Here is a 21,665-nt window from a genome sequence, read left to right on the forward strand (position 1 = left end):
GTGAGGAGGGAGAGGACCTTTCAATTATGCAGGGGCAAAAAAGGCTAAGTATTAGTTAAGCTAAAATCTCTACCAAGTTAAAAGTTCCTTCTCAATTGAAGTGACATATGGTTATCAGAATCATGTAAGGAACTTTCACAAAATACACATCTCCCACCATGCCGGGATGGGAGAAGAATCTGTAATGTTTATTTTGAAATTCTTCCTCAGGTAATTCTCATAAGCTTCTACCTACGGTGAAAATTACTGAGCTAAAAAAAATAGACCAAATTCCCAAAGCCAAGCTAGTCCATAAAACAAATCTAAATATTTAACTTAAAGAATAACAGAATGACTAAATGAATATAAATGTAGATAAAAGTATTGTTCCCCAGTATGCAAGCAATTAACCCAGAGAAAAGACAGACAGCAAAGCTCACTCTTTTTCTGTTTCATCTGATCTGGGCCTCAGTATTCTTTGGGCACTACTTCTTTCACAGCATGAATGCCAGGTCAGTACTTCCCCTAAAAGCATCACATTCAGCAGCATTTGCCAAAAAGAACTCAGGGAGGTGGAAGTGGAATGAACATTAAAAATAATAAATACACTCTTCAAAAATTCTTACTTCAGGGAAAAACACTAAATTCACTTCATAAATGTGAAGGTGAATGCTGAAGATTAACAATTAATTGAAAGAGTATTCTGTATATCCACACATAAACAAAACAAATCTATTTCATTTTTTACTGCAGGTAACTGAAAAGATCAGGTGAGTTGTTAAAACTGCAGTGTTACTTAGGAAACTAGGCAGATCACTATGTCCCTGGGGCAGGAATGTACTTTTAGGGAAAAACAAAAACAAAAAAAAAACTTTGAGAAATACATGCATGTTTAATAGCACCAATGTTGGCAAAAAAAATAACTGAAATGACTGCTTTAGATTTAGAACAAAGATGTTTAGAGTCACTCCTAAGGAAAGAAAACAATCTTTATCTGCCGATGGCAAGCTAATTTAAGGAATGGTTCACCTTCAAAAATCACTCATTTTAAAAACTCATTGAAAAGTTCAGTTTTTGGTATGAAATAAAAATAAAATTTACTGGGAAAAGGTATTTATTTGCTGTACTTTTCCTTAAGCACACACAAATAAGTAACATCAGGAAAAAATTATTGATATTTCTAAGGACCATAGGTCATATAAATCATATATTCCAATTATTCTCCTTAATTACTAATCTATTCACCTCAATTATTTTTAACAAAAATTTATGGAGGCCTACATTATGCTGGATGTAGAGAGGTTATATACAAGATGACTGAGCCAAGGGCCCCGTCCACCAGGAGCTCACAACATAGTGAGGGAGGCCGAAGCATAAAGAACTAACAGATACAAGACACTGAGCTGTAATCAAGGAACAAGGAAAGTGTGAGGGTAAATTGTGGAAAAAGAGGATTAAATCTAAGGATGTAGAAACCCCTTCCTCACATGTGATTTTTACCTTCAGGGTTAACTGACATTTATTAAACACCCAGTAGGGGAAATGTATTTTCACAAACTTGCACATATTAGAGGATCCAGGCCTATGACACTAGAAGCAGCCAGAGAGAGAAGACGACCTCACAATTAGAGGACACAAAGGAGCTTTATCTAATAGGAAGAGATCTTAGCAATCCCACTAGTGTTTTCACTCAAACCTAACTAACCCTCAGCAGTCTCTGACAAACTGCTCACTAGCACCTGAAAATTCTCCATAATCTACTTCCCTTGGCTGGGCCAAGGTTAGCATATCATGAAGCTGTTTCATGCCACCCACAGGAGCAGAATAGTTTCACATCAGTTAGAAGGATGGGTATATTACAATAGCAAAACAGAGAGAGAAAATGCTTTCATCATTCCACTCCAGCAGTAAGATGCCAGCTGGCTGAGAGCTGCTATAAACAAGACTGTCCAACAGAGGACAAAAGATTCCAGAACTGTGTACTATATAATGGGAATTCCAGTAGGATTGGGCAGCCTTATGGACAACATTAGAGCAGAAACATTTCCTAACACATGACCAAAACCGAGGCACTAAAGAGGTGAGCAAGGGCTGCTGTGCATCACAGCATCCCAACAGATAGAGGACTAATAAAGGTTCTTTCCCCCAAGCCCTGAGGTAAAACCTGAGGCTGTTTACTATGGCTCCAAAGGTCAAAATAAATAGTATGAATTGAGTCTTCTTTTTGCTCTTTGAAACTCCTTGTCAAGTGGCACAGCCAGCTGGGCACACACCTCTGACATGCAGATCATAACGTTTGTGAACAGATAAAATGAATTACAATGAGTGCAGCCTATCACATTTCAACTCTGTAACGGGCAGGAAGGTCTCTCTCTTTTTCACCCAAGCACTGTCCAAATGCCTCCTCTTATAGTCCACTTGAGGTCATTTTAAGCACCTCAAGAAGCTGTACTACTTCTCATTAGCAAACGACTCTGGAAGCCAACTCAAGGTTTGTAAAACTGAAATTATCCTAAGAACAGGGTAGGGTGGTAACTATATAACAAAAATAATAATTTTAGCTACCAGTATGCTAAATATTCAAATATACTATTTCATTTTGAGCCCCACTAGCCCCCAAAATATTGATATTTTCATTTTCGAGGTGAGGAAATTGAGGTATGGAGAGGTTAAGTCTTTCGCCCAGGTAAAGCCAAGATTCTTACCTGAGTCTGCCTCACACTAATGTGAGATTAAGAAGGAATAAATGGAAATGGTGATACATTACCAAGTCACCACCCAAAATAGAGGAAAGGTCAGGAAAGTTGGAGAAAACTCAAAACTGCCGCAAGACACTCAAAAACTACAACTGGTGACTTGTGCATCACACAAAGAGATGTAGCAATTGATAAGTTCCAGTTATGGTTTTCTAAGACAATAATGGTTAAAAAAAAAAAAAGCTATCCTTCACAATCAATAAATCTCTCATTTTGGGAAAAGCTGCCTACAGCACTAGTTCCTTATTACCATTCCAGGACTGTGTCCTTGACAGCAATACCACCGCCTCTACCACAACACCAATCACACCATCTGCCGTTGGAGCAGCAGCAATTCTTTTTTTTTAGAATAAGAAAAGTTTTATTCATTAATTCATTTATCCATCCAAGGATTCACTAAATATAAATGGAGTGCTAACAATATTCTAGAGAACGTGAGTCCCATAAATCTGAATATGACATAACCTTCAAATACCTACATATTTTTTAATTTAAAAAGTATTCCATGTACTTACAGAAAACATAGAAAAATGACACAGAAGAATGCAAAAATACAGGAGACAGATACATACATACACTCACAGAATTAAAATTGTATTATATAACCTTACGTTTTTGACTCATGTGAAAATAAAAATACACATTAAACTTTTATATTTATATATGCTTTCTTAAGTTTTTTCCACTGCTATGAAATACAATTCTTTTCCATGTAATTTAGTGGTGAATTTAGTGGCTTTATAGTAGTCTATTAAATAGACACATCAAATTTCTTTAAATGGATGGCCCACTATCACTGGACCTGTAGACTGAATGCTACTCTTCTACATTATTATTGGTCTACAACTTTTCAGATTATATAGTCTTTCCAATAAAATTTTGAGCATGAAACCAATACATAAATATCTACTTATAAATTATATATCACTGTAATATCTCTTTTTAATTTTGAAGGTAATTTTAATTATTTTTTCTAAACTGTATAAAAACTAAATGGAAAAAAAATTTTAACCCATTTACTGTGAAAAATTTCTGCAGAAAAAAATCCCGAGTTCCCTCTGCATTCTACTTTCATACTTTGAGCAGCAGCAATTCTTAATACCGGAACCAAGTCTTACTACTTTAATAGCAACAGCCCAATACCAGCAACCAAAACAACCAAACCAAAACAGCTGGTTTACGAATTTCATCTAGGTACCCTGCCCACTATCCACAACCCACCCACCAACTCTGCCCATTTGTTAATCACTATGTGCTGGGCACTGTGCTAGACCCTAGCACTCTCTTCCTCACCTGCAGCAGTTCTCCAAAGCTAAGCGAAGCCCAGGGTTCTACCTCCCATACAGAACTGTGCTCACAACAGCAAAGCACAGAGCTCATACCAATTATGAAATGGGATTTCCTGCTAAGCAAATTACAAAGCACCAGTCATAAAACCATATGCATTTAGGGCGATAGTTCCCAACCCTGGCTGCATATTAGAGACACCTGGGAGCTTCAAAATACTGCTAATGCCTGGGCCTCATCCCAGGCCGATTAAATCAGAATCTTGGGACGTGGTGGCCCAGCATGGCTATATTTTTTAAAGCTTCTCAGGTGACTCAAAAGTACAGCCAGGGATGAAAACCACCAAACTTACGTATTTCTAGAGTGGCACTTCTGAAAACCTCTTAGCCCACAAATCGATTAGGTGGTACAAAGACCACAAAGACTCGCTCTCATTGCACTTGCCATGTGGGCTGTATTAAAATGACACATCAATCAAACGTTGTCTTAAAATCACGGCCCTGTTATTTTTTTGTTTATGCAATGAAATTCTAAACAAGAGAGTACCTTGAGGTCACTCATCGCCCCCCAGCGGTCCCCAGGCCTCACTCAGAGAACCAGAGCTGTGTTAAGGCTCCAGCAGTGAGGAAGCAGGTGCTTGAGGAGCACTCCCTCTCCTGCAGCTGAGGGTTTGGGGGAGTGGAACTGGCCACGTCCAGGCAGGAAGCAGCCTCAGCTCAGTAACCCGAAAGTAGGAAATCTTCACAGTTCAGGCATGATTATCAAACTCTTTGTGCTCTTACAGGAGAGTAATTATAGGCATGTGAAAAAAGGGAAGCACTCCCCAAGGAACTCTTCCTCACATGCTTCCCAAGAGGCAGTAGGGCCATTAAAAATTCCATGATGAAGAGGAAAAACAGCCTGGGAACAGCCAGGAGGCAATACAGCAAATTAATACACCAGCCCTCCTCGGGGAAAGCTGTGATAAAACAGAAAACACTTCTCTCTTCGCAAAATAAAATTATACCACTAATGATAACATGGTCACCACACACACACACACACACACACACACAAATCGTTCTAATAATGGGTATGAAATTCCCAATGCTGCCCAGATGCTTTGAAAGAAATCTTTTCCTACTACAAATAAAATGGAACAAGAAAAAGATAAAATTTCCATTCGAAACAGTTTTTCATACGGTCATTCACCTGCCTCTTCCCTACCACCAGCACTCTTTAACATTCCTTCCTAGGTGCCAGGCTTTGTTAAACGGTCCACTCTTTACAAAGCCCACCATCTACTTGTGAATCCGATCTCATCAGTCAGCCACACTGGAGCTAGACTGCTCCTTCTCTACTGACTACTTAGTGGGCAGGGACCCTGCTATTAAGGAAAACAGGGAGCCCGGAGGGCTAAGTGAGACCATCATCCACATTTCCTAAAACCTGCAGAGGTCACTTGTGCTGACCATTTCCCACAGATCAGGGGTTGCCAAACTATTGATTGTGCACCCTCACCAGGAAAAAATGTGAACAAACCCTTCTTATATATGTAATACACACACATAAAACAAAAATACGTGCTGCTAGACTAATGCACGTACAACTTAAAGCAAAAAAAAATTTTTAAGGATAAGATAATAAGTAACTGTATTTATTTAAGATACATTTAAAAATTTTTTAAATTTCTTCCCTCTACCCCAAAGAACCTTCATGTTTGCAACCTACTTTGTATCCACTGGCCCAGGAATGATGTCAGGCAGGACAAGGATGAGCTATAATTGTCCACATTCTCTCATCTTGCTTTCAGCAATGGTCTGAAGCAATAAGCAATATTTCCCTAGAACTGAGTGCACCAGAAACACAGCCTAGGCTTCCTTATGTTTCCAAGTCCAGCCACCAGCACTGCTGGTAAAAGAATGAAGATAATGATGTGGATAATGAGATACACAAAGAAACAAGAAGCTCACACCCACTCCAACCAGGATAAGGCCTTAAAGGCAACAGGAAACCTGATAAAAGCAAGGATACCAATCTTAGCACAGCACAGCTCTAGGCAGCAAAGGTAAAGGGAGAAGGGCAAATAATACACTTTCAGCATCTGACATAACACGGTGTTACTCATACAGTCCTCCCAAAGAGCACACACAGCCATTATTTTATTTGGTATTAAGACAAACAGCTGTGTTGGTGGGAATGTAAATGGATACAGCCACTATGGAGAACAGTATGGAGGTTCCTTAAAAAACTAAAAATAGAACTACCATATGACCCAGCAATCCCACTACTGGGCATATACCCTGAGAAAACCGTAATTCAAAAAGATGGGGCTTCCCTGGTGGTGCAGTGGTTAAAAATCCACCTGCCAATGCAGAGGACACAGGTTCGAGCCTTGGTCCTGGAAGATCCCACGTGCCGTGGAGCAACTAAGCCCACGAGCCACAACTACTGAGCCCACGTGCCTAGAGCCCGTGCTCCGCAGCAAGAGAAGCCACAGCAATTAGAAGCCCACGCACCACAATGAAGAGTAGCCCCCGCTAGCCCCAACTAGAGAAAGCCTGCATGCAGCAACGAAGACCCAATGCAGCCAAAAATAAAAATAAATAAATTTTAAAAATTTATTAAAAAAAGCAAACAAAACAAGAACAAAAACAAAAAGAGGCTTGTAACACAATGTTCACTGCAGCAGTATTTACAATAGCCAGGACATGGAAGCAATCTAAGTGTCCATCGACAGATGAATGGATAAAGAAGATGTGGCACATATATACAATGGAATATTACTCAGCCATAAAAAGAAATGAAACTGAGTTATCTGTAGTGAGGTGGATGGACCTAGAGTCTGTCAGACAGAGTGAAAAAAGTCAGAAGGAGAAAAACAAATACCGTATGCTAACACATATATATGGAATCTAAAAAAAAAAATGGTTCTGATGAACCTAGGGGCAGGACAGGAATAAAGATGCAGACGTAGAGAATGGACTTGAGGACACAGGGAGGGGGAAGGGTAAGCCGGGATGAAGTGAGAGAGTGGTATGGACATATATACACTACCAAATGTAAAACAGATAGCTAGTGGGAAGCAGCCGCATAGCACAGGGAGATCAGCTCAGTGCTTTGTGACCACCTAGAGGGGTGGGATAGGGAGGGAGGGTGGGAGGGAGGCGCAAGAGGGAGGGGATATGGGGATATATGTATACGTATAGCTGATTCACTGTGTTATACAGCAGAAACCAACACAACATTGTAAAGCAATTATACTCCAGTAAAGATGTTAAAAAAAAAAAAGACAAACAGCCGGACTGCTTTCGTATGGATTGAAACCTCGCCTTCCAAGTCAGCCTGAGCACCACCACCTCTAAGAAAAGCTCCCTGAGCCTGAGTGAGGAGCCGCTCCTCTGTGCTGCTATCACTCTGCTGCACACCTTTAGGCACTTGTCACTACAAATTGTAGTTCTCCATTTCCACACCTGACCTTCCCATGAGGATATAAGCTCCTTAGGGGTAGTACCTAAACAAAGTGCCTGGCGCACAGTAGGGAGTCAGCAAATGATGAATGAATGATGACCAAACAGCATACAACTAAAGAAAAGGCCTTACAGTAGTTTATTAATATCCCCTAATCTTCCAAGTTCTTAGTTAACACCATGTGTGATAGTCTCTCTTTTCAAATGACTTTCCCTATTGAAATACTACTTTTCCAGTAGAAGGCTAGGCAGTAGGTTATAATGCAGAGTTTATTATTACAGCCCACAGCAAAAGTTCTAACTGTATCCATGAAAGAATAATTTCTTTGTGCAGCCTGCACCCCAAATCTATGAACATATCCACTTAAGAATGTGTTAGGAAGAAAAACAGAAAAAAAAAATCATCAGAACCTTGGAAAAAAATTCTTTGTGCCACTAGAAGTAATAAAAGTTCTATGGTTCAGCCTATTAGTTGCTCCTTGTGCACAAAAACCTGCTAGGGCATGCCATCACTGAAACCATATTTACCTTGCATGTCACCCAACTTAGAATTTATATTCAGAGGCACTGGTTTCATTCTGCTATGCAGGTGCAGGACTCTTTCTGACAAATATACACTGAATGCCCAGTAAGTGCCAGACACTGTGTTAGGTACTGGGGACATATCAGGGAACAAGACAAGGTCCCAGCACCTAGAAGCTTATATTCTAATGAGAAACCAAGGGGAAAGCAGGAAGAAAAAAAAACAATAAGCAAAGTCATTTCAGACTGTGACTAAAGCTCTAAAGGAAAGAGATAATGAATGGCGAGTGGCATAGGTGGCCCCTTTAGACAGGGCGGTCTGACAGGTCCTCCCTGAGGAGGTGGCCTGAGCTGAGATGAGAAGGAGCCAATCATGGGAAGAGCTCTAAGGTGGCAGTCCAGGCAAAGGGAACACGTGTGAAGGTTCAGCAGCAGGAAAGGGTTGCAATTTTTGAAGAACAAAGTGGAGCTCCCTGGTGCAGCTGGATCTCTTCCCCAGTGAGGAGGACAAAGTCTATGAAAGGAGGCTGGACATGAAGGCAGGAGTCAGATCATGCAGGGTTTTGCAGGTCATGGCAAGCACCATTAATAACGTTCTTTGAGGATGGGGCTTCTAGCAGAAGAAATACGGAATAGGAGCCAGAACTTAGGTCAAAGTTGAGATTTAAATCACATCCTAGCCATGTGACCACAGGAAAGAACTTCAACACTCTGCCTCAGTTTCTGCACCTATAAAACAACTACTGACCTCAAAAGGTTGTTGAAAAGATCAAATTGGATAGTATACACTAACATACTTTAATTTGCAAAGTGTTATAAAAAGGAAATAGTATCATCTAGTCACTCGAAGACAATTACCTGGCAGAGCAGTGTGCTGGTGAACATCTTCGGTGAGAAGCATCAGCAAGAACATCCAGGGAGTAAAGGGGAGAAAGAGGATTAAACTGCAGGAATAAATGAGATTACTTCAGTATGGCTTATATGAAACAGACCTGATCCTAAAGGGCTACCTGCTACTTGCTTACTTTTGCCCTTTGACTGTTCAACTCTCTTGCCATAACACAGACACCATTCAATAAAGTTGTGCATATTCAACAGTGTACCCATGAATGTAGCATAACTGATCTAGCACGCCTCAAAAAACAGACTATTCCTTGGTAAGCAACAATTTTTCAAAAACTTCTGATACACAATAATTACTTAAATGGCAAAAGATAGTACTTCCTAACTGACATAAAGGGAACTTATGCCTATTGATTATCAGCCCTTGTTCCCAAGAATACTAGCATGAAATTACCTTTTCATTTCCTTATCCTGGCAGATGTTTCCAGTGAATAACTGGTTAGCACATACCAGCAGCAGTGTAGTGGAAACAGAACTAGATTAAGAATTAGAATACCCAACGTTTAGTTCCAGCCTACAACTGAGTTGCCATATATTAAAAACCACAAAATCTCTTTGACCTTTACTATCCTCATCTGTAAAATAGATGTATCACTATCTGTCTTACCTATTTTATGGGATTATTGTGAGGGCTACATAAAATATTACTTTCGGTTTAACAAGTAATTTCAGTTTCTCATCTGTAAAACACCTATTCACCTCAAAAGGGGGCTGTAAGGATCAACTAGGACACTATAATAAAAGTACCTCACTTTATGTTGGCTACCTTTCTTTGGATTTTTTCCACAATAAGTACTCCTTCCCCAAAATTTGAGAAGTAAATATATATCAATACTAGAAGAACACTGAATGGTAATTTCAAAAGGACTTAAAAAGTATACAAACTAAGCAACTGTTCTGTCATAGAGGTTCCAGTCCCAATGTTGTATGACTTTGGGCAAATAGCTTAAACCTCATTTGTAAATAACACATCTCATTTGTAAATAACACATCTGGACTAGGTGATCATCACAGGTCTCTTTGCCTTTAGATCCTCTGATGCAAACACAATTAATACCCTTGCTTAGCATTCCCCAAACTGCAATCTCTCACATCCCACCTTAATGGCTTTCTCTTTATCTGCCCACCACCCACTCTACTATTTAATATTTTTCTTTGTATCAATTATTTTTACTCACCCTTGTCCTTACTATATTTCTATGAAATAACAAGTTTGATAGAATGATTACATGTTTCTAAAGTAAATTATCAGAACTTAAAAGTAAAAATTCTGTATCCACAAGCCAACTAAAATCATATAATAAATACACACCAGTTAGGTGTACCACTAAATGTTTCATTTTGAAACAGTAACTTCAAGATGAAAGTTCCAAGTCTAAAATGTTTATCAACTTAACAAGCTAATAAGCAGTCAAAACAAAACAAAACAAAACAAAAACAAAACAAAAAAAATGATGGAGCGATAGAAAGCCTGAGAATTTTTACCTATCAGTCTTCATCTATTTTACAACTAATCATCAAGGTAAAGCAACCTCTCTCCCAGCAAAACTCAAAAGCCTCAAACGTTAAAGGAACATATTGAGAGTCACTGTCAGTAATTTTAAAATTATGACCCCTATAAAGGATTAGATATGCCAAGGGCCCCCTCAGGGGTAGCTAGGGTAAAAGAGTAAGAGGCTCTAGGCCTCAACCCCACTTTACCCAAAGTAGCTCTACCTTCCTCTGCTTCATATGTTTAGGATTCAACATTGTACTTCTCAGCACAGGATGCTGATGCATTCTGATTTCTTACTGCCAAGTTCAAAACCAGAATGACAACTGCATTCCTATGAAATATGTGTTGTAAGTAATAAACTGAAGGTCACAAGTTGAAACTAAAAAGGGGAATTAGCTACAGTTCTTATCAGTGAATACTAGATATTCTTGGAAAACAGTCCTCCAAGAAAATCAGAATAACATAAGGAACAAGAACCTTACCTCATGTGCACAAGCAGAAATGTGAGGAAAATCAGAAGCCAACGCTTTATTCTTTCTAAAGAAAAGGAAATCAAATGATAAAATAAAGATGACAAAGAAAAGCAATCTCACCTGATTTCGTTCTCTTTTCCCAGCTGATGGTAACCAGAAACTAAAGAGAGGGAGAGAATAAGAGGAAAGAAAACAATAAAAGAAGTGGTAGGAACATTATTAGAGAGAAGATAAAAAGATGTGGGTTAATGAAGACAAAGAAATGAGAAAAAATGGAGTTGGAGGAGAAAAGGAGAGAGATGTTAAATGTGTATGAACTTTTTTTGCAGAAAATAACTCCTCAAAGTAAAAAGCCTTTTAATGGAATACAGAAGACTAGACACTCTTAAAAAAACTCAAGATGGTGGTGTGACACCAATGCACTCTCAGCTGTGCAATGAGAACAGGATCCCCAATTCAACAAGAGCATAAACCACATCTTGCCTATTTTACAGATTAAAACTTCAACCAGGCTGGATGGGTATAGGAGTATAACTGGATACTGACCATGACATGTAGTAGAGACACCAAAGAGCCAATCATGTTATGGGACAAGGCTGTCACAAAAAAGGGTGGAATGATTTTCCTATAGCTACACATACGCTTTCCAGTGGCACTTATCACAGTAGTTAGAACAAAAAGATATCTCTCTGTCTAGAGGTCTAAAAATGGGAAGACCATATAGGAGAATACAGAGGCAATCACCCATTTTGAACAAAAAAATTTTTAAGAGACAGAAAAATGAATTTAAAATATAATATCCTTATTGGAGGCTACTTTTATAATGGAGCACCTATAGACATAAATAGCAAAGAAATAAAAACTAGTATAGAAAGGAAAAAAAAAATCACTCTCATGAGTTTACGTTGTTAGCCATTTTAACCCAACACAGCCATAAGTGAATAAATAAATAAAAATTAAAAAAACAAAAACATAAAAAACAAAAACATATGTTAACTGTTATAAAGTACCCATCTTTAAAACCTTCTTTTTCAGCTCTACAATCGAATTTTTAGGTTCCTTCATAAAATGTTCCCCTGCTGCCTCCTTCAAGGAAAAGGCTAAGACAGCCAGTAAATACATTAAGTACTTACTCTTTCTGCCGAGGGTCACTAATGAGGTGGCTTATCCTCTCAGTTCCCAAATTACTCATGCTGGACTCCTGAAAAGCCAAAGAAGATAACAGTGTCATCTAACCACAGAAACAAATATGTAAGTATGATCCGTCATCAAGCTCATGCTTTCCCATAATTATACCAGCAACCCCAAAGCACAAGTCAGATGTCAATCTTAAAATCCAACAGTGTCTTTTTGTGGTACTCTACTGTTAAAGTATTGCATGTTATTCTAAACTTATTTTTCTCTAGTGATCAAAAAAAAGTCATTATAAACATTTTTTTTTACTATATACAGTATTTTAATATAGTGAGTAATACCTCCTAGAGTTACTGAAGTGTATCAAAATAGAAACACTTTAAAAAAAATCCAACAGCAGCCAATTTTTAACAGGCCAGCACACCAAGATCCCTAGAGTCTATGATTTTAGCCTCAAGAGCCTTCATAATCGGACATTTACTGAGTCCTCACTGGTAACACCTAAGTATCTACTAACTAAATGTATACACGTCAAAGGACTTTTGTAACTTACAAAAATCGTCACCCTGTATTTTGCCTGTTAAACATGTCCTAAAGTAAAAATAGAAGTCTGTATAAATTGCTTCTTAAATTTCCGGTTCTCAAGATTGTAATATGAAATCATATCCGTAACACCACAAGCAATTCAGAAACTAATCATATCCAAAAAACGGGAAAATGGCAGAAGGCACTCACCCTTCATTTAACGTGAGTACACTTACAGTGAACATCTATCACAGAACGTTGGGATGCGTACCAACAGTACACGAGCAAGAGTTACGCACATATGAGGAAGTGTTAAGATGAGAGAGCGTAAGTCATAGACATGAACGTCAAAAATGTCAAGCCTGGTACTCACATTTGTTTCTGAGCAAACATTATTATCTGCATTCATCTATGTGTGTGGATTAGCCTAAATATTAGGGTACACATTTCAGCAGAACTGGCTATAGAAAAATTAATTTGAGGTCAGATTTCAGGTGGGATTGGAGCTAAATGAAAAGGCTTCACATACTGTATTCTTCATATTCTTCACTCCTTACACCTATGCCTCCTGGTCACAGACACAGCCATGGTAATGGGCCAAGGGAAAAGATGGGTGAAAAATGAGCTATTTGTTACAGCAGAAAAATTATTAACTTAAAGTGCCGTAATGTTTAAATTTACAGTTTATTACTGTGTAAATTACAAGCAGTACTTTGCGTAATTAGCAGCTCGCTGGCAGGGAGCTGTGAATGAAACTCATTATTTATGATTACAATTTAGAAAAAGAGAAGAGAGATGGGGGAGGGAGAAGAAGGGGGGCAGAACAGTGACCTCTGGTAGAAATGACAAATATCCCTTTGAGGTGATGAAGATGAATTAAACAAGTAAATATTATCCTATTCATTTGAAATCATTAAAGACACATCCAATAGACCCTACTTTCCTTCCATGCAAGCTAAAGGGAGCCTCCAGGATGAAATGATTTACTTCCATGGAAGTGGAAGGCTCTTATTTTATAGGAGCTGAAACAAAGTAAGGTAGGTGGTAGGGAGAACATCATCTGTCAAGCCTAACCAATAAAGAGAAAAAGTCAAACCAGCGCTCTGCTCCCCACTCCCAACCTCCTGCCTCCCTCATGCATTCCTACCCTGCTAGCTGTCCTGATAAGAATAAGCTCTCAGAATAGCAAATGCAGCATTTTATCGCCTATAAAATGAGTAATCCAAAAGAAGAGGTATCATTCTTCCAATAAGCAAATGTCTTTCTAATTAGAGATTTGAAATTGAATTTAAAGATAAAAAGAATATGAATTCACCTGAAAATAAACAGCCTCATTTCTTCTGCAGAAAACAGTTCTCTGATTAATCTACGAAACAGTAGCTCCCTGAGGGCAGGCAGACTGTGGCTCTGACCACTACATACCTGGCTGGGCATAGAGCCTGCCACACACAGGCACTCTAGATGCTTACTGAGTGAACAAACATGTTAATGCTCTAAAATGCCTCTCCTGTCCTTATTCTTTGTCCACCACAATCCTCTCTGACTGGGTATGAACCCCAGTCTTAACCTATTTTCAATCTCAAAGCCAGAGTAAAAAATAAATGAAATAACTAATTAAATTTAAATTGAAAAAGATAAAAAAGAAGTAGACCTGGGTTCAATTTTCTATATTTTGCCACTTCTATCTGGGTAACATCAGACATTCCTTAACATCTTTGAACACATTTTCCTCATCCTCTAAAGAGAATATCATCTTTTTTACAAGATTTTTGGGAGGATTAAGTGAACTGAGTGCCTAGCACAGTCCCTGGCAAAGGCAGAACTGAGTAAATGGTAGATATCCCTCCCTCATGGCCAAGGAGGGACTTTTGAAATTTGATAACACGTTTTTTTTGCCCAGTTTTTTTCTTTTTTAATGAATTCTAGAATAAAAGACCAAAGTTAGAACAAAAGAAGCATTCATGAATTCAAGAGGAGTCATAAAGAAGCCAAGAGTATTTCAACTTATATAATAATAATATACGATTAATCAAAAGAGAAGAAGAGACAGAGATCAGGCCTGTAGATTTACAGACAGCAGACACTGTCATGACAGTGTTTGCTTTGTCAGAACTTCTGTATAAATCAAGCTTCATCTTCTTTGTGTGTATCCATTCACACCCTATATAATGTTCACTCTTGTGAACTTGCAAAATACACCTGGCTTAATTAACCCCAGGGAGTTCTGCAGCACCTTTGATTATCAACAGTGTACGCAAATCTCATAGGGAATATTATCTTCCCAGTGAGCCTAGAAAACAATGACAGCTATCACCTTCCCAACAAGCCTTCTTCGCCCCTTTCTGAGGCATCGAGCTGCAGCTCCAGGCAGACGATTAAAGCGAGCATGGTACCCTAAATAAAAAAGAAGAAAGACCTCAGTAACTGAATGCAGAAGATTCATTAGCAATGATATGCTTCTAGTACACCAAAGGCCTTCCTCCCCAAGATCTTACTAAATTAACCCTTAAACTAGTATCACTAGGCTATTTGCCAATGATTTACTATTCCCATGTCTTTGTCACCAGTAGTATGATCGTAGGCATGTCATGTACCTCTGACAGAGGCATCCTCATCTATAAAAAAAGAATAATCACTGGCTCAGTCCTCTTTTACAGGACTGTTTTGAAGACTCAGTGAAATAGCACATGGAAGGTACTTTATAAACTAAAAACACTGTACAAATATAACGTATTATCTACAATTTCTAATTGCAAATTAAATGTTAGCTATTATCTTAAAAATATTCTAATTCATGAAATAGGTAAAAATAGCATGTATAGTATAATCCCATTTTTCTAATTGCTGTATATGTTCTACACATAGAAGAGACAACTGGAAGAATCCACACCAAAATGTTATCAATGACTCTGGGTGTGGGATTATAGGCCATTTAAAGTTTCTTCTTCCTATTCTTGTTTATTTGTATGTACTTTAAGTGGTCCATAAAGAACTTTTAGAAATGGTCACTGAAATGTTTATGAAAGTTTTAAGGTAGCAAACAACGTGCCTCAGCCAAGCATCATTACCAAGAACCAACTGCTTTGAGAAGGACTTTCAATCACCCAAATTTATCACAATGAAATGCTACAGAATAGGAATTTACAGCTCTATTGTAATTCTGATCACCAATAGATGCTCAACATATACTTGGTAACTGACTAACTGGTTGATTATTGACTACTGGGAATCCTCACATCATAAATTTATAGAGCTAAAGGAAACCTCTGAAACAGTTTTGTTCATTGTCACGATATCCTAAGTAATGACCCTGATGTCCCTAGGAAATGAAATGACTCTGCCACAGTCACAGAGCTAGGGAGACAGTACCAGACAGTATTACCACAGAGTATTACCACATTTCCTTCCCCGTCCTAGGCTCTTTCCATTTCACTTTGCTACATCATAATTGATGGAAAGCAAAGGGAAAGGATATGTATTTGTGTTACAGTCCACAATAATAGAATTATTAATATAAAATATTTTTAAAAATATTTTTAAATCATCCATTTTTAAAATGTCATTATACCTTGTACGTGAGTGTTGTTACTGAAATCTGTTATCTTCCAAGATCCACTACTTCAGGCTTCCACTGGGCACTCAGTAGCCCATCAGTTTCACAGCAGGATAGATAAGCAGCAGTGACACGCTGCTAGGCTTCTTAAATCTGGCACAAATGGCAATAGCAAGCTGAAGGAACGCCCTGCTAATATATATTCCAAGAGTCTCCATGGATTGATTTAGGTAAGAATGGAGAGAACCTCAAGCTTTGAGACTCACCCTTGAATCTTCTAGAAAAATCCCTGGACTAGTTCTAAAATTCAGATAGGTAATGCATGCTTACAGGCATGAGTATGCTTGCCATGGGAAGACTCTCCCCAGAAAGAATCACATAAGTGTGAAGTATATTTTGGTCTCCTCAGAACTCACCTCTTTGAGCTGGCCGGGAAGGTAAAAGGAATGTGGAATCTGAAAGTTTATCCAGTCCAGAATCCATTCTCTCTACTTCAGAGCAATGGTCAGGAGCCCACTTGGGCAGAAGATTAGGGACAGTGAATCCTGGGACACATTCTCCTTCATAGAACCAATCACTCTGCTCGTCATCCCCTAAAGCAAAGAGATCCTATCATAAGCTGGAATTTTAACATGCTCTATGAAAAACCAAATACGAAGATGACTTCTCAGTGCTATGGGTTTGATTATACTTTTTTTTTTTAATTTATTTATTTTTATTTATTTATTTTTGGCTGTGTTGGGTCTTCGTTTCTGTGCGAGGGCTTTCTCTAGTTGCGGCGAGTGGGGGCCACTCTTCATCGCGGTGCGCGGGCCTCTCACTGTCGCGGTCTCTCTTGTTGTGGAGCACAGGCTCCAGACGTGCAGGCTCAGCAGTTGTGGCTCACGGGCCCAGTTGCCCCGCGGCATGTGGGATCTTCCCAGACCAGGGCTCGAACCTGTGTCCCCTGCACTGGCAGGCAGATTCTCAACCACTGCGCCACCAGGGAAGCCCTGATTATACTTTTTAAACAAAGCCAAAATACAAAAAAATTGTTTTGATACTTCTTCTTGATCCATATTTTGATGAAAACTGGGACATCAAACTAGTTCCACATAAATGTCATACTGTGGTACACTGGACTGCTTTTGATAGTAAAAACTAATAAAGCTCCCATTTACTAAGCCCTTACCACCTACCAGAATCTATGCTAAAAATCTGTAAATTTGTTATCTCTTCCAAACCTTACACTAACTCCAACTTATCAATTAGGCAACTTATCAATTAGGCAACTAAAGCCCGGAGAAGTCAAGGTCAAGTTAGTAAATGACGAAGCCATGGTTTCAACCCAAAGCCTGACTAACTCCAAAGCCTTTAGCACAAAAATAAACTGCCTCCCATGTACCATTCTAAGTGGTAAAAATGAACTTGGAGGTTCAAAGCCCACAAATGTTTCTCAATTCAAAACCAGCTATTCCTGAAGAATTTCCTGCTATATTTGTATTTCTCATAATAGGTGAATAAAGAATGTATATCCATACCTTGTTTCTTCCTTGATGCCTCATTAATGGGACACAAAATCATCTTGACAGTAGCAATCCAAGCTACCAGGAAAAAACTAACCACAAAGACAATATAAGCCCCTGAGGCTTGTCAAGAAGTTATACTATTTGCCCAAGGCCATACTTTTGATTATTGACAAAGTCAAGACTAGACCCATATAGCCCAGACGCTTGGTTCAAACTTCTTTCTACTGGCTACAATGATAGCATCTCAATTTCCCAAAGAGCTTATTCCTGCCCACAAAGAGTAAGATGGGTAACTTTATGTCCGCTACCCCACACCCCTTTCAAAACAGCAAGGATGAAGGAAATTATTACTAGAACATCTAAAGAGTTCATACTGCATTCATTTTCTAATGGGTACTGGATCTCAAGGAAGCTGCTCAGGCCATGCTAATCTCATGAAGTATCAGTTTCATGGACCACTAACACCCAGGAGAATGATAACTCTTAAATCACTGCAGAGATCTCTAAAAGGGGAAAGAAGCCACTAAAGAAGTTGCTCCAAGTGTTCCCTTATAAAAACACACCATCAACAGGCTGTTTTTCTAAAACAGTGGTTCTCAACCTTTAGTGTGCATCAGAAGGACTGGGAAGGGTTGCTGGAACACAGACTGTTGGGCCCTACCCCCAAAGTTTCTGATCCTGGCCTACACAGGACCAAAAATGTTCATTTCTACCAAGTTCCCTAGTGATGCTAAACTGGTCTGGAGACCATACTTTGAGAACCACTACTCTAAAAGCATCTCACCAAACCAGGTACAAGGATGAATTAAAGATAGACATCAGAATTAACAATGATTAGTTTCACTGCAAGTCAATATATTAATTCCTTCCTATTCATAAGCATTCCTCAGGCCATTTATTAAAATAGTATTATTTAGCTAGATCATATTTTCTGATGACAAATGTCAGACTATACGGGAATTTTCTTTTTTTTGGTTTTCAAGTATTCACTCAAGATTTTTGATAATACAGAAAGGGACTCACTGAACTGGAAGGAACCTTCTGAGATCTCATCTAGACCAGTAGTCTTCAACCTGGGTTCACTAGGATGCCTGATGCAGGAGCTCCTCAAAAGAGTGCTGCCAGAGAATAAGGAAGAGGCTGAGTGGATCAGGCTCCAGACCTCCTGCTCCTCTAGGACCTTGCTTTAACCAAAATAAGTTTAGTTGTTTTATAATTTGAAGTTCTATGTACACTTCCGTTTGAGGGAGAAAAAGGAGAATTTTCCCCTTATCTGGGTTCCCCAATAATTATTTATTAAGAGCTTACTATATGCCAGGCAATGTGTTACTTATTGTGGTAGCAAATAAAAAAACTCCTGCCTTTGAAAAGCTTCAATGGAAAAGACATGCATCTATAAACAATAGTGTAATATGGTAAGTGATAAGAAAGCAGTAAGTACAGGGAAAGAAGAGTCGAGGGTTCTAGGAGATGACGCCTACACTAAGTGTATCAGTCAGAATCCCTTTAGGAAACGTGTACATTTGAATGGGGTATTTGAGACTTTAGTGAAGTGATTATTTACATAGGTATAGACAGTACTAAGAGAAGCCAAAGGGATGTTGAAGCATTCGGAGCCAGCAGAGCAGGGAGTCTTTACCATTCCTAGACCTGAAGAAGCAAGGGGAAAGAATGGTTACCAGAGCACAGAAAGAGAACTGTGGTTATAGCAGAAGGGCCCAAAGAGGAGAGCTAGCCTTCAGCAGAAGAACACAACCCCTACCAACCAGCAGTCCAACAGAAAGGGAGTCAGGGACAGCTCTAATCCAACACTGCATTACTGTTTCCAACTCTTCACTACCTCACTATAATAGAATGATATATCCACACCCTTTTCCTTTGCCCTGGGATTCCACAGAGCCTTCCCCTTGAGGCAGAGCACACTTCCTCATTCCATGGACACAGACATGGGGCTTAGTCATCTGATTTGCTTTAGGTAGTAAAACACTAGCAGATGTGATTCAAGCAAAAGTTTTAAATGTTCATGCATGGTCTGGTTTGGTCACTTGGCATTTATGTACTCTGCCATAAGAAGTCCACGCCACACAGAGCCATTGCTCCTTTAGCCTATGTCCCAGAATAAGAAAACAATGAGTAGATACAAACCTAACTTGAAGCCTGGAGACAGGCTGAGCCCAGGCAAGATCAGCTGACCCACAGCCAACCCCCAGCCCCATAGCAAGAAATAAATGTAGTAAACCACTGAAATCTGGGGGCTGTTAAACAGTATTAGCATAACAAAAACTTGACTAATACACCCAATCTCTTTCACCTCCCTCCCTCCATACTTCTGCTGTTGCCTCCTACTGGCCAAACCCAACAAGAAACTGAGAGCAAAACTCACAGATGTAGTCCACAAATATGCCCCAGAGGAGCAAAATGAGAACTGTCTTGGAGGATGACCAGCCATTCAAGGAAAGGTGAAGATGAGATTTCAGGCAGAGAGACCAACATAAACAAAGACATAGAATCAGGAAGTAACATAGCTTTGTGCTGAGAACTCTAAGTATCTAAATATCACCAAAATGTGTGAAGTTGAGGCAGAGACAAAGAGGAAAGCTGGGGCTATAAAACATTCTACAACCTTCCATAATATACCAAGGATTCCTTATCAGTGGAAGGCTTTCCAAAGGCCCAAAACTTAATTGGTTGTAATAGGTCCACACTTTCTTACCCCTCTGTATACACATCATAACCTTTAAGAGATGCATTAGGATACTGTAGTAAAAGCAAAGAAAAAGTAATTCTGAAAGTATGCTCCAGTTCATTCATGGAAAGACAACCAGACTTTCCTGGTATGAGATAAGAGAATCAAGACCCTAGCTAGAGCTCACCGGGGAGTATATACACACAGCTTCTAATGACATCTAGCTCCCTCAGAATCAGAAAGGAACAGAAATGTACTCACAACAGCCTCCATTATAGTAGGAAGCTCACGAACTCCATCTATGCCCACAACTCTGAGGCATGGGTGAGACACCTCCCCCACGGTCTCTCTCCAAAACTAGGACTTGGAACCTAAGTCTCACTGTCCCAGGATCCCTTCAGTTACTAAGGAGCCTATCTGGATCAACCTAGACATGTAGCCGTGTCTCTGTCCTTCAATCACTTAACGCTTGGAGAAAAATCACTGGATTTCAGAAGATCTACAAACCCCTTATTTAGATTAAGAAAACTACAGTCCAAAGGAGCTATAAGAAATTCTTATCAGTACACACTTACTGTGTCACTAAGCAAGTGTACAGGACAGGATCAAATTACTGTTTAAATAGTAAAAATAAAAAACTGATAATTAACATACACCAGCCTTATTCACAGTGCTCTCTACTAAACTTCAGATAGAATTTCTATAATATATTCACCTAGAACACTATGGCCACTTATAAATAAGGTTAAAAAAATAAATCCTCCATATGTGAAAATAAGAATGTCTTAACATCCAGTAATACAGAAGGTTATTTTTTGGTTTTAATAAAAAGCAACTTCTCAAAGTTCCATCTTTGACACTATAACCCCCCTGGATCAATGATTCTCAAAGTCTGAACTACCTGCACAAAAATCACCGCAGGTGCTTGCGGAAAATGCAGATTCCAGGGGCCAACTCTAGACCAATTTGATTTCCAGGAGCTCAGGAACTTGCCGTTTTAACAGTTCCCCCACGTGGCTTTTATGCCCTGAAGTTTGAAAACCACTTTCATAGACAACCATCATATTCTCTGTGAGGCACTCCTAGAACCACTAGAATCTTCCCAGAAACACTGAACCAATGTCCCAAAGCTGGAATCAAGATTACCTTGCCGTCCTTCATCGTTGGTAAAGAGTCCTGTGTCACTGCTGCTACACACACTGCTGGTTTCACTGAAAAAAGAGTAAAACACAAGAGAATGCATCAGCTCCAGTCAAAAACAAAGCACTGTCCATTCGTCTTCTGGTTTTCAAATCAAAAGATTCCAAGTTTCCCTAATTTCACTCTAGCTCATTAGCCAATCAGAAATGTAAATTTCATAGTTAAGTCACAGGGGTAAGTTTATTTTCCCCCAAA

At 39.1% G+C, this 21,665-nt stretch overlaps 1 protein-coding gene across 10 annotated transcripts in view; it reads right to left on the reverse strand.

The window, feature by feature from the left end:
• The window catches only part of GPATCH2L (G-patch domain containing 2 like), a 64,236-nt gene that overhangs the window by 27,483 nt on the left and 15,088 nt on the right, over nucleotides 1-21,665 (reverse strand). For 6 of the 10 annotated variants that reach the window (XR_011073828.1, XM_068542130.1, XM_068542120.1 and 3 more), the window contains exons 3-8: nucleotides 21,417-21,481; nucleotides 16,493-16,669; nucleotides 14,838-14,917; nucleotides 11,998-12,065; nucleotides 10,874-11,024; nucleotides 8,852-8,937 (exon numbers count right to left, since the gene is read on the reverse strand). Coding sequence is in view for 7 of the 10 variants with exons in the window: in XM_068542130.1 (XP_068398231.1) it covers nucleotides 8,852-8,937; nucleotides 10,874-11,024; nucleotides 11,998-12,065; nucleotides 14,838-14,917; nucleotides 16,493-16,669; nucleotides 21,417-21,481 (627 nt within the window). In the remaining 3 variants the exon portion in view is untranslated. Of the gene's footprint in view, nucleotides 1-8,851; nucleotides 8,938-9,290; nucleotides 9,372-10,873; nucleotides 11,025-11,997; nucleotides 12,066-14,837; nucleotides 14,918-16,492; nucleotides 16,670-21,416; nucleotides 21,482-21,665 lie in introns of all 10 variants that reach the window. The other 4 variants (XM_068542114.1, XM_068542107.1, XR_011073834.1 and 1 more) reach the window with 3 other exon arrangements.

This window comes from Eschrichtius robustus, chromosome 1, assembly GCF_028021215.1.
Source record: "Eschrichtius robustus isolate mEscRob2 chromosome 1, mEscRob2.pri, whole genome shotgun sequence".
Classification (NCBI taxonomy): domain Eukaryota; kingdom Metazoa; phylum Chordata; class Mammalia; order Artiodactyla; family Eschrichtiidae; genus Eschrichtius; species Eschrichtius robustus.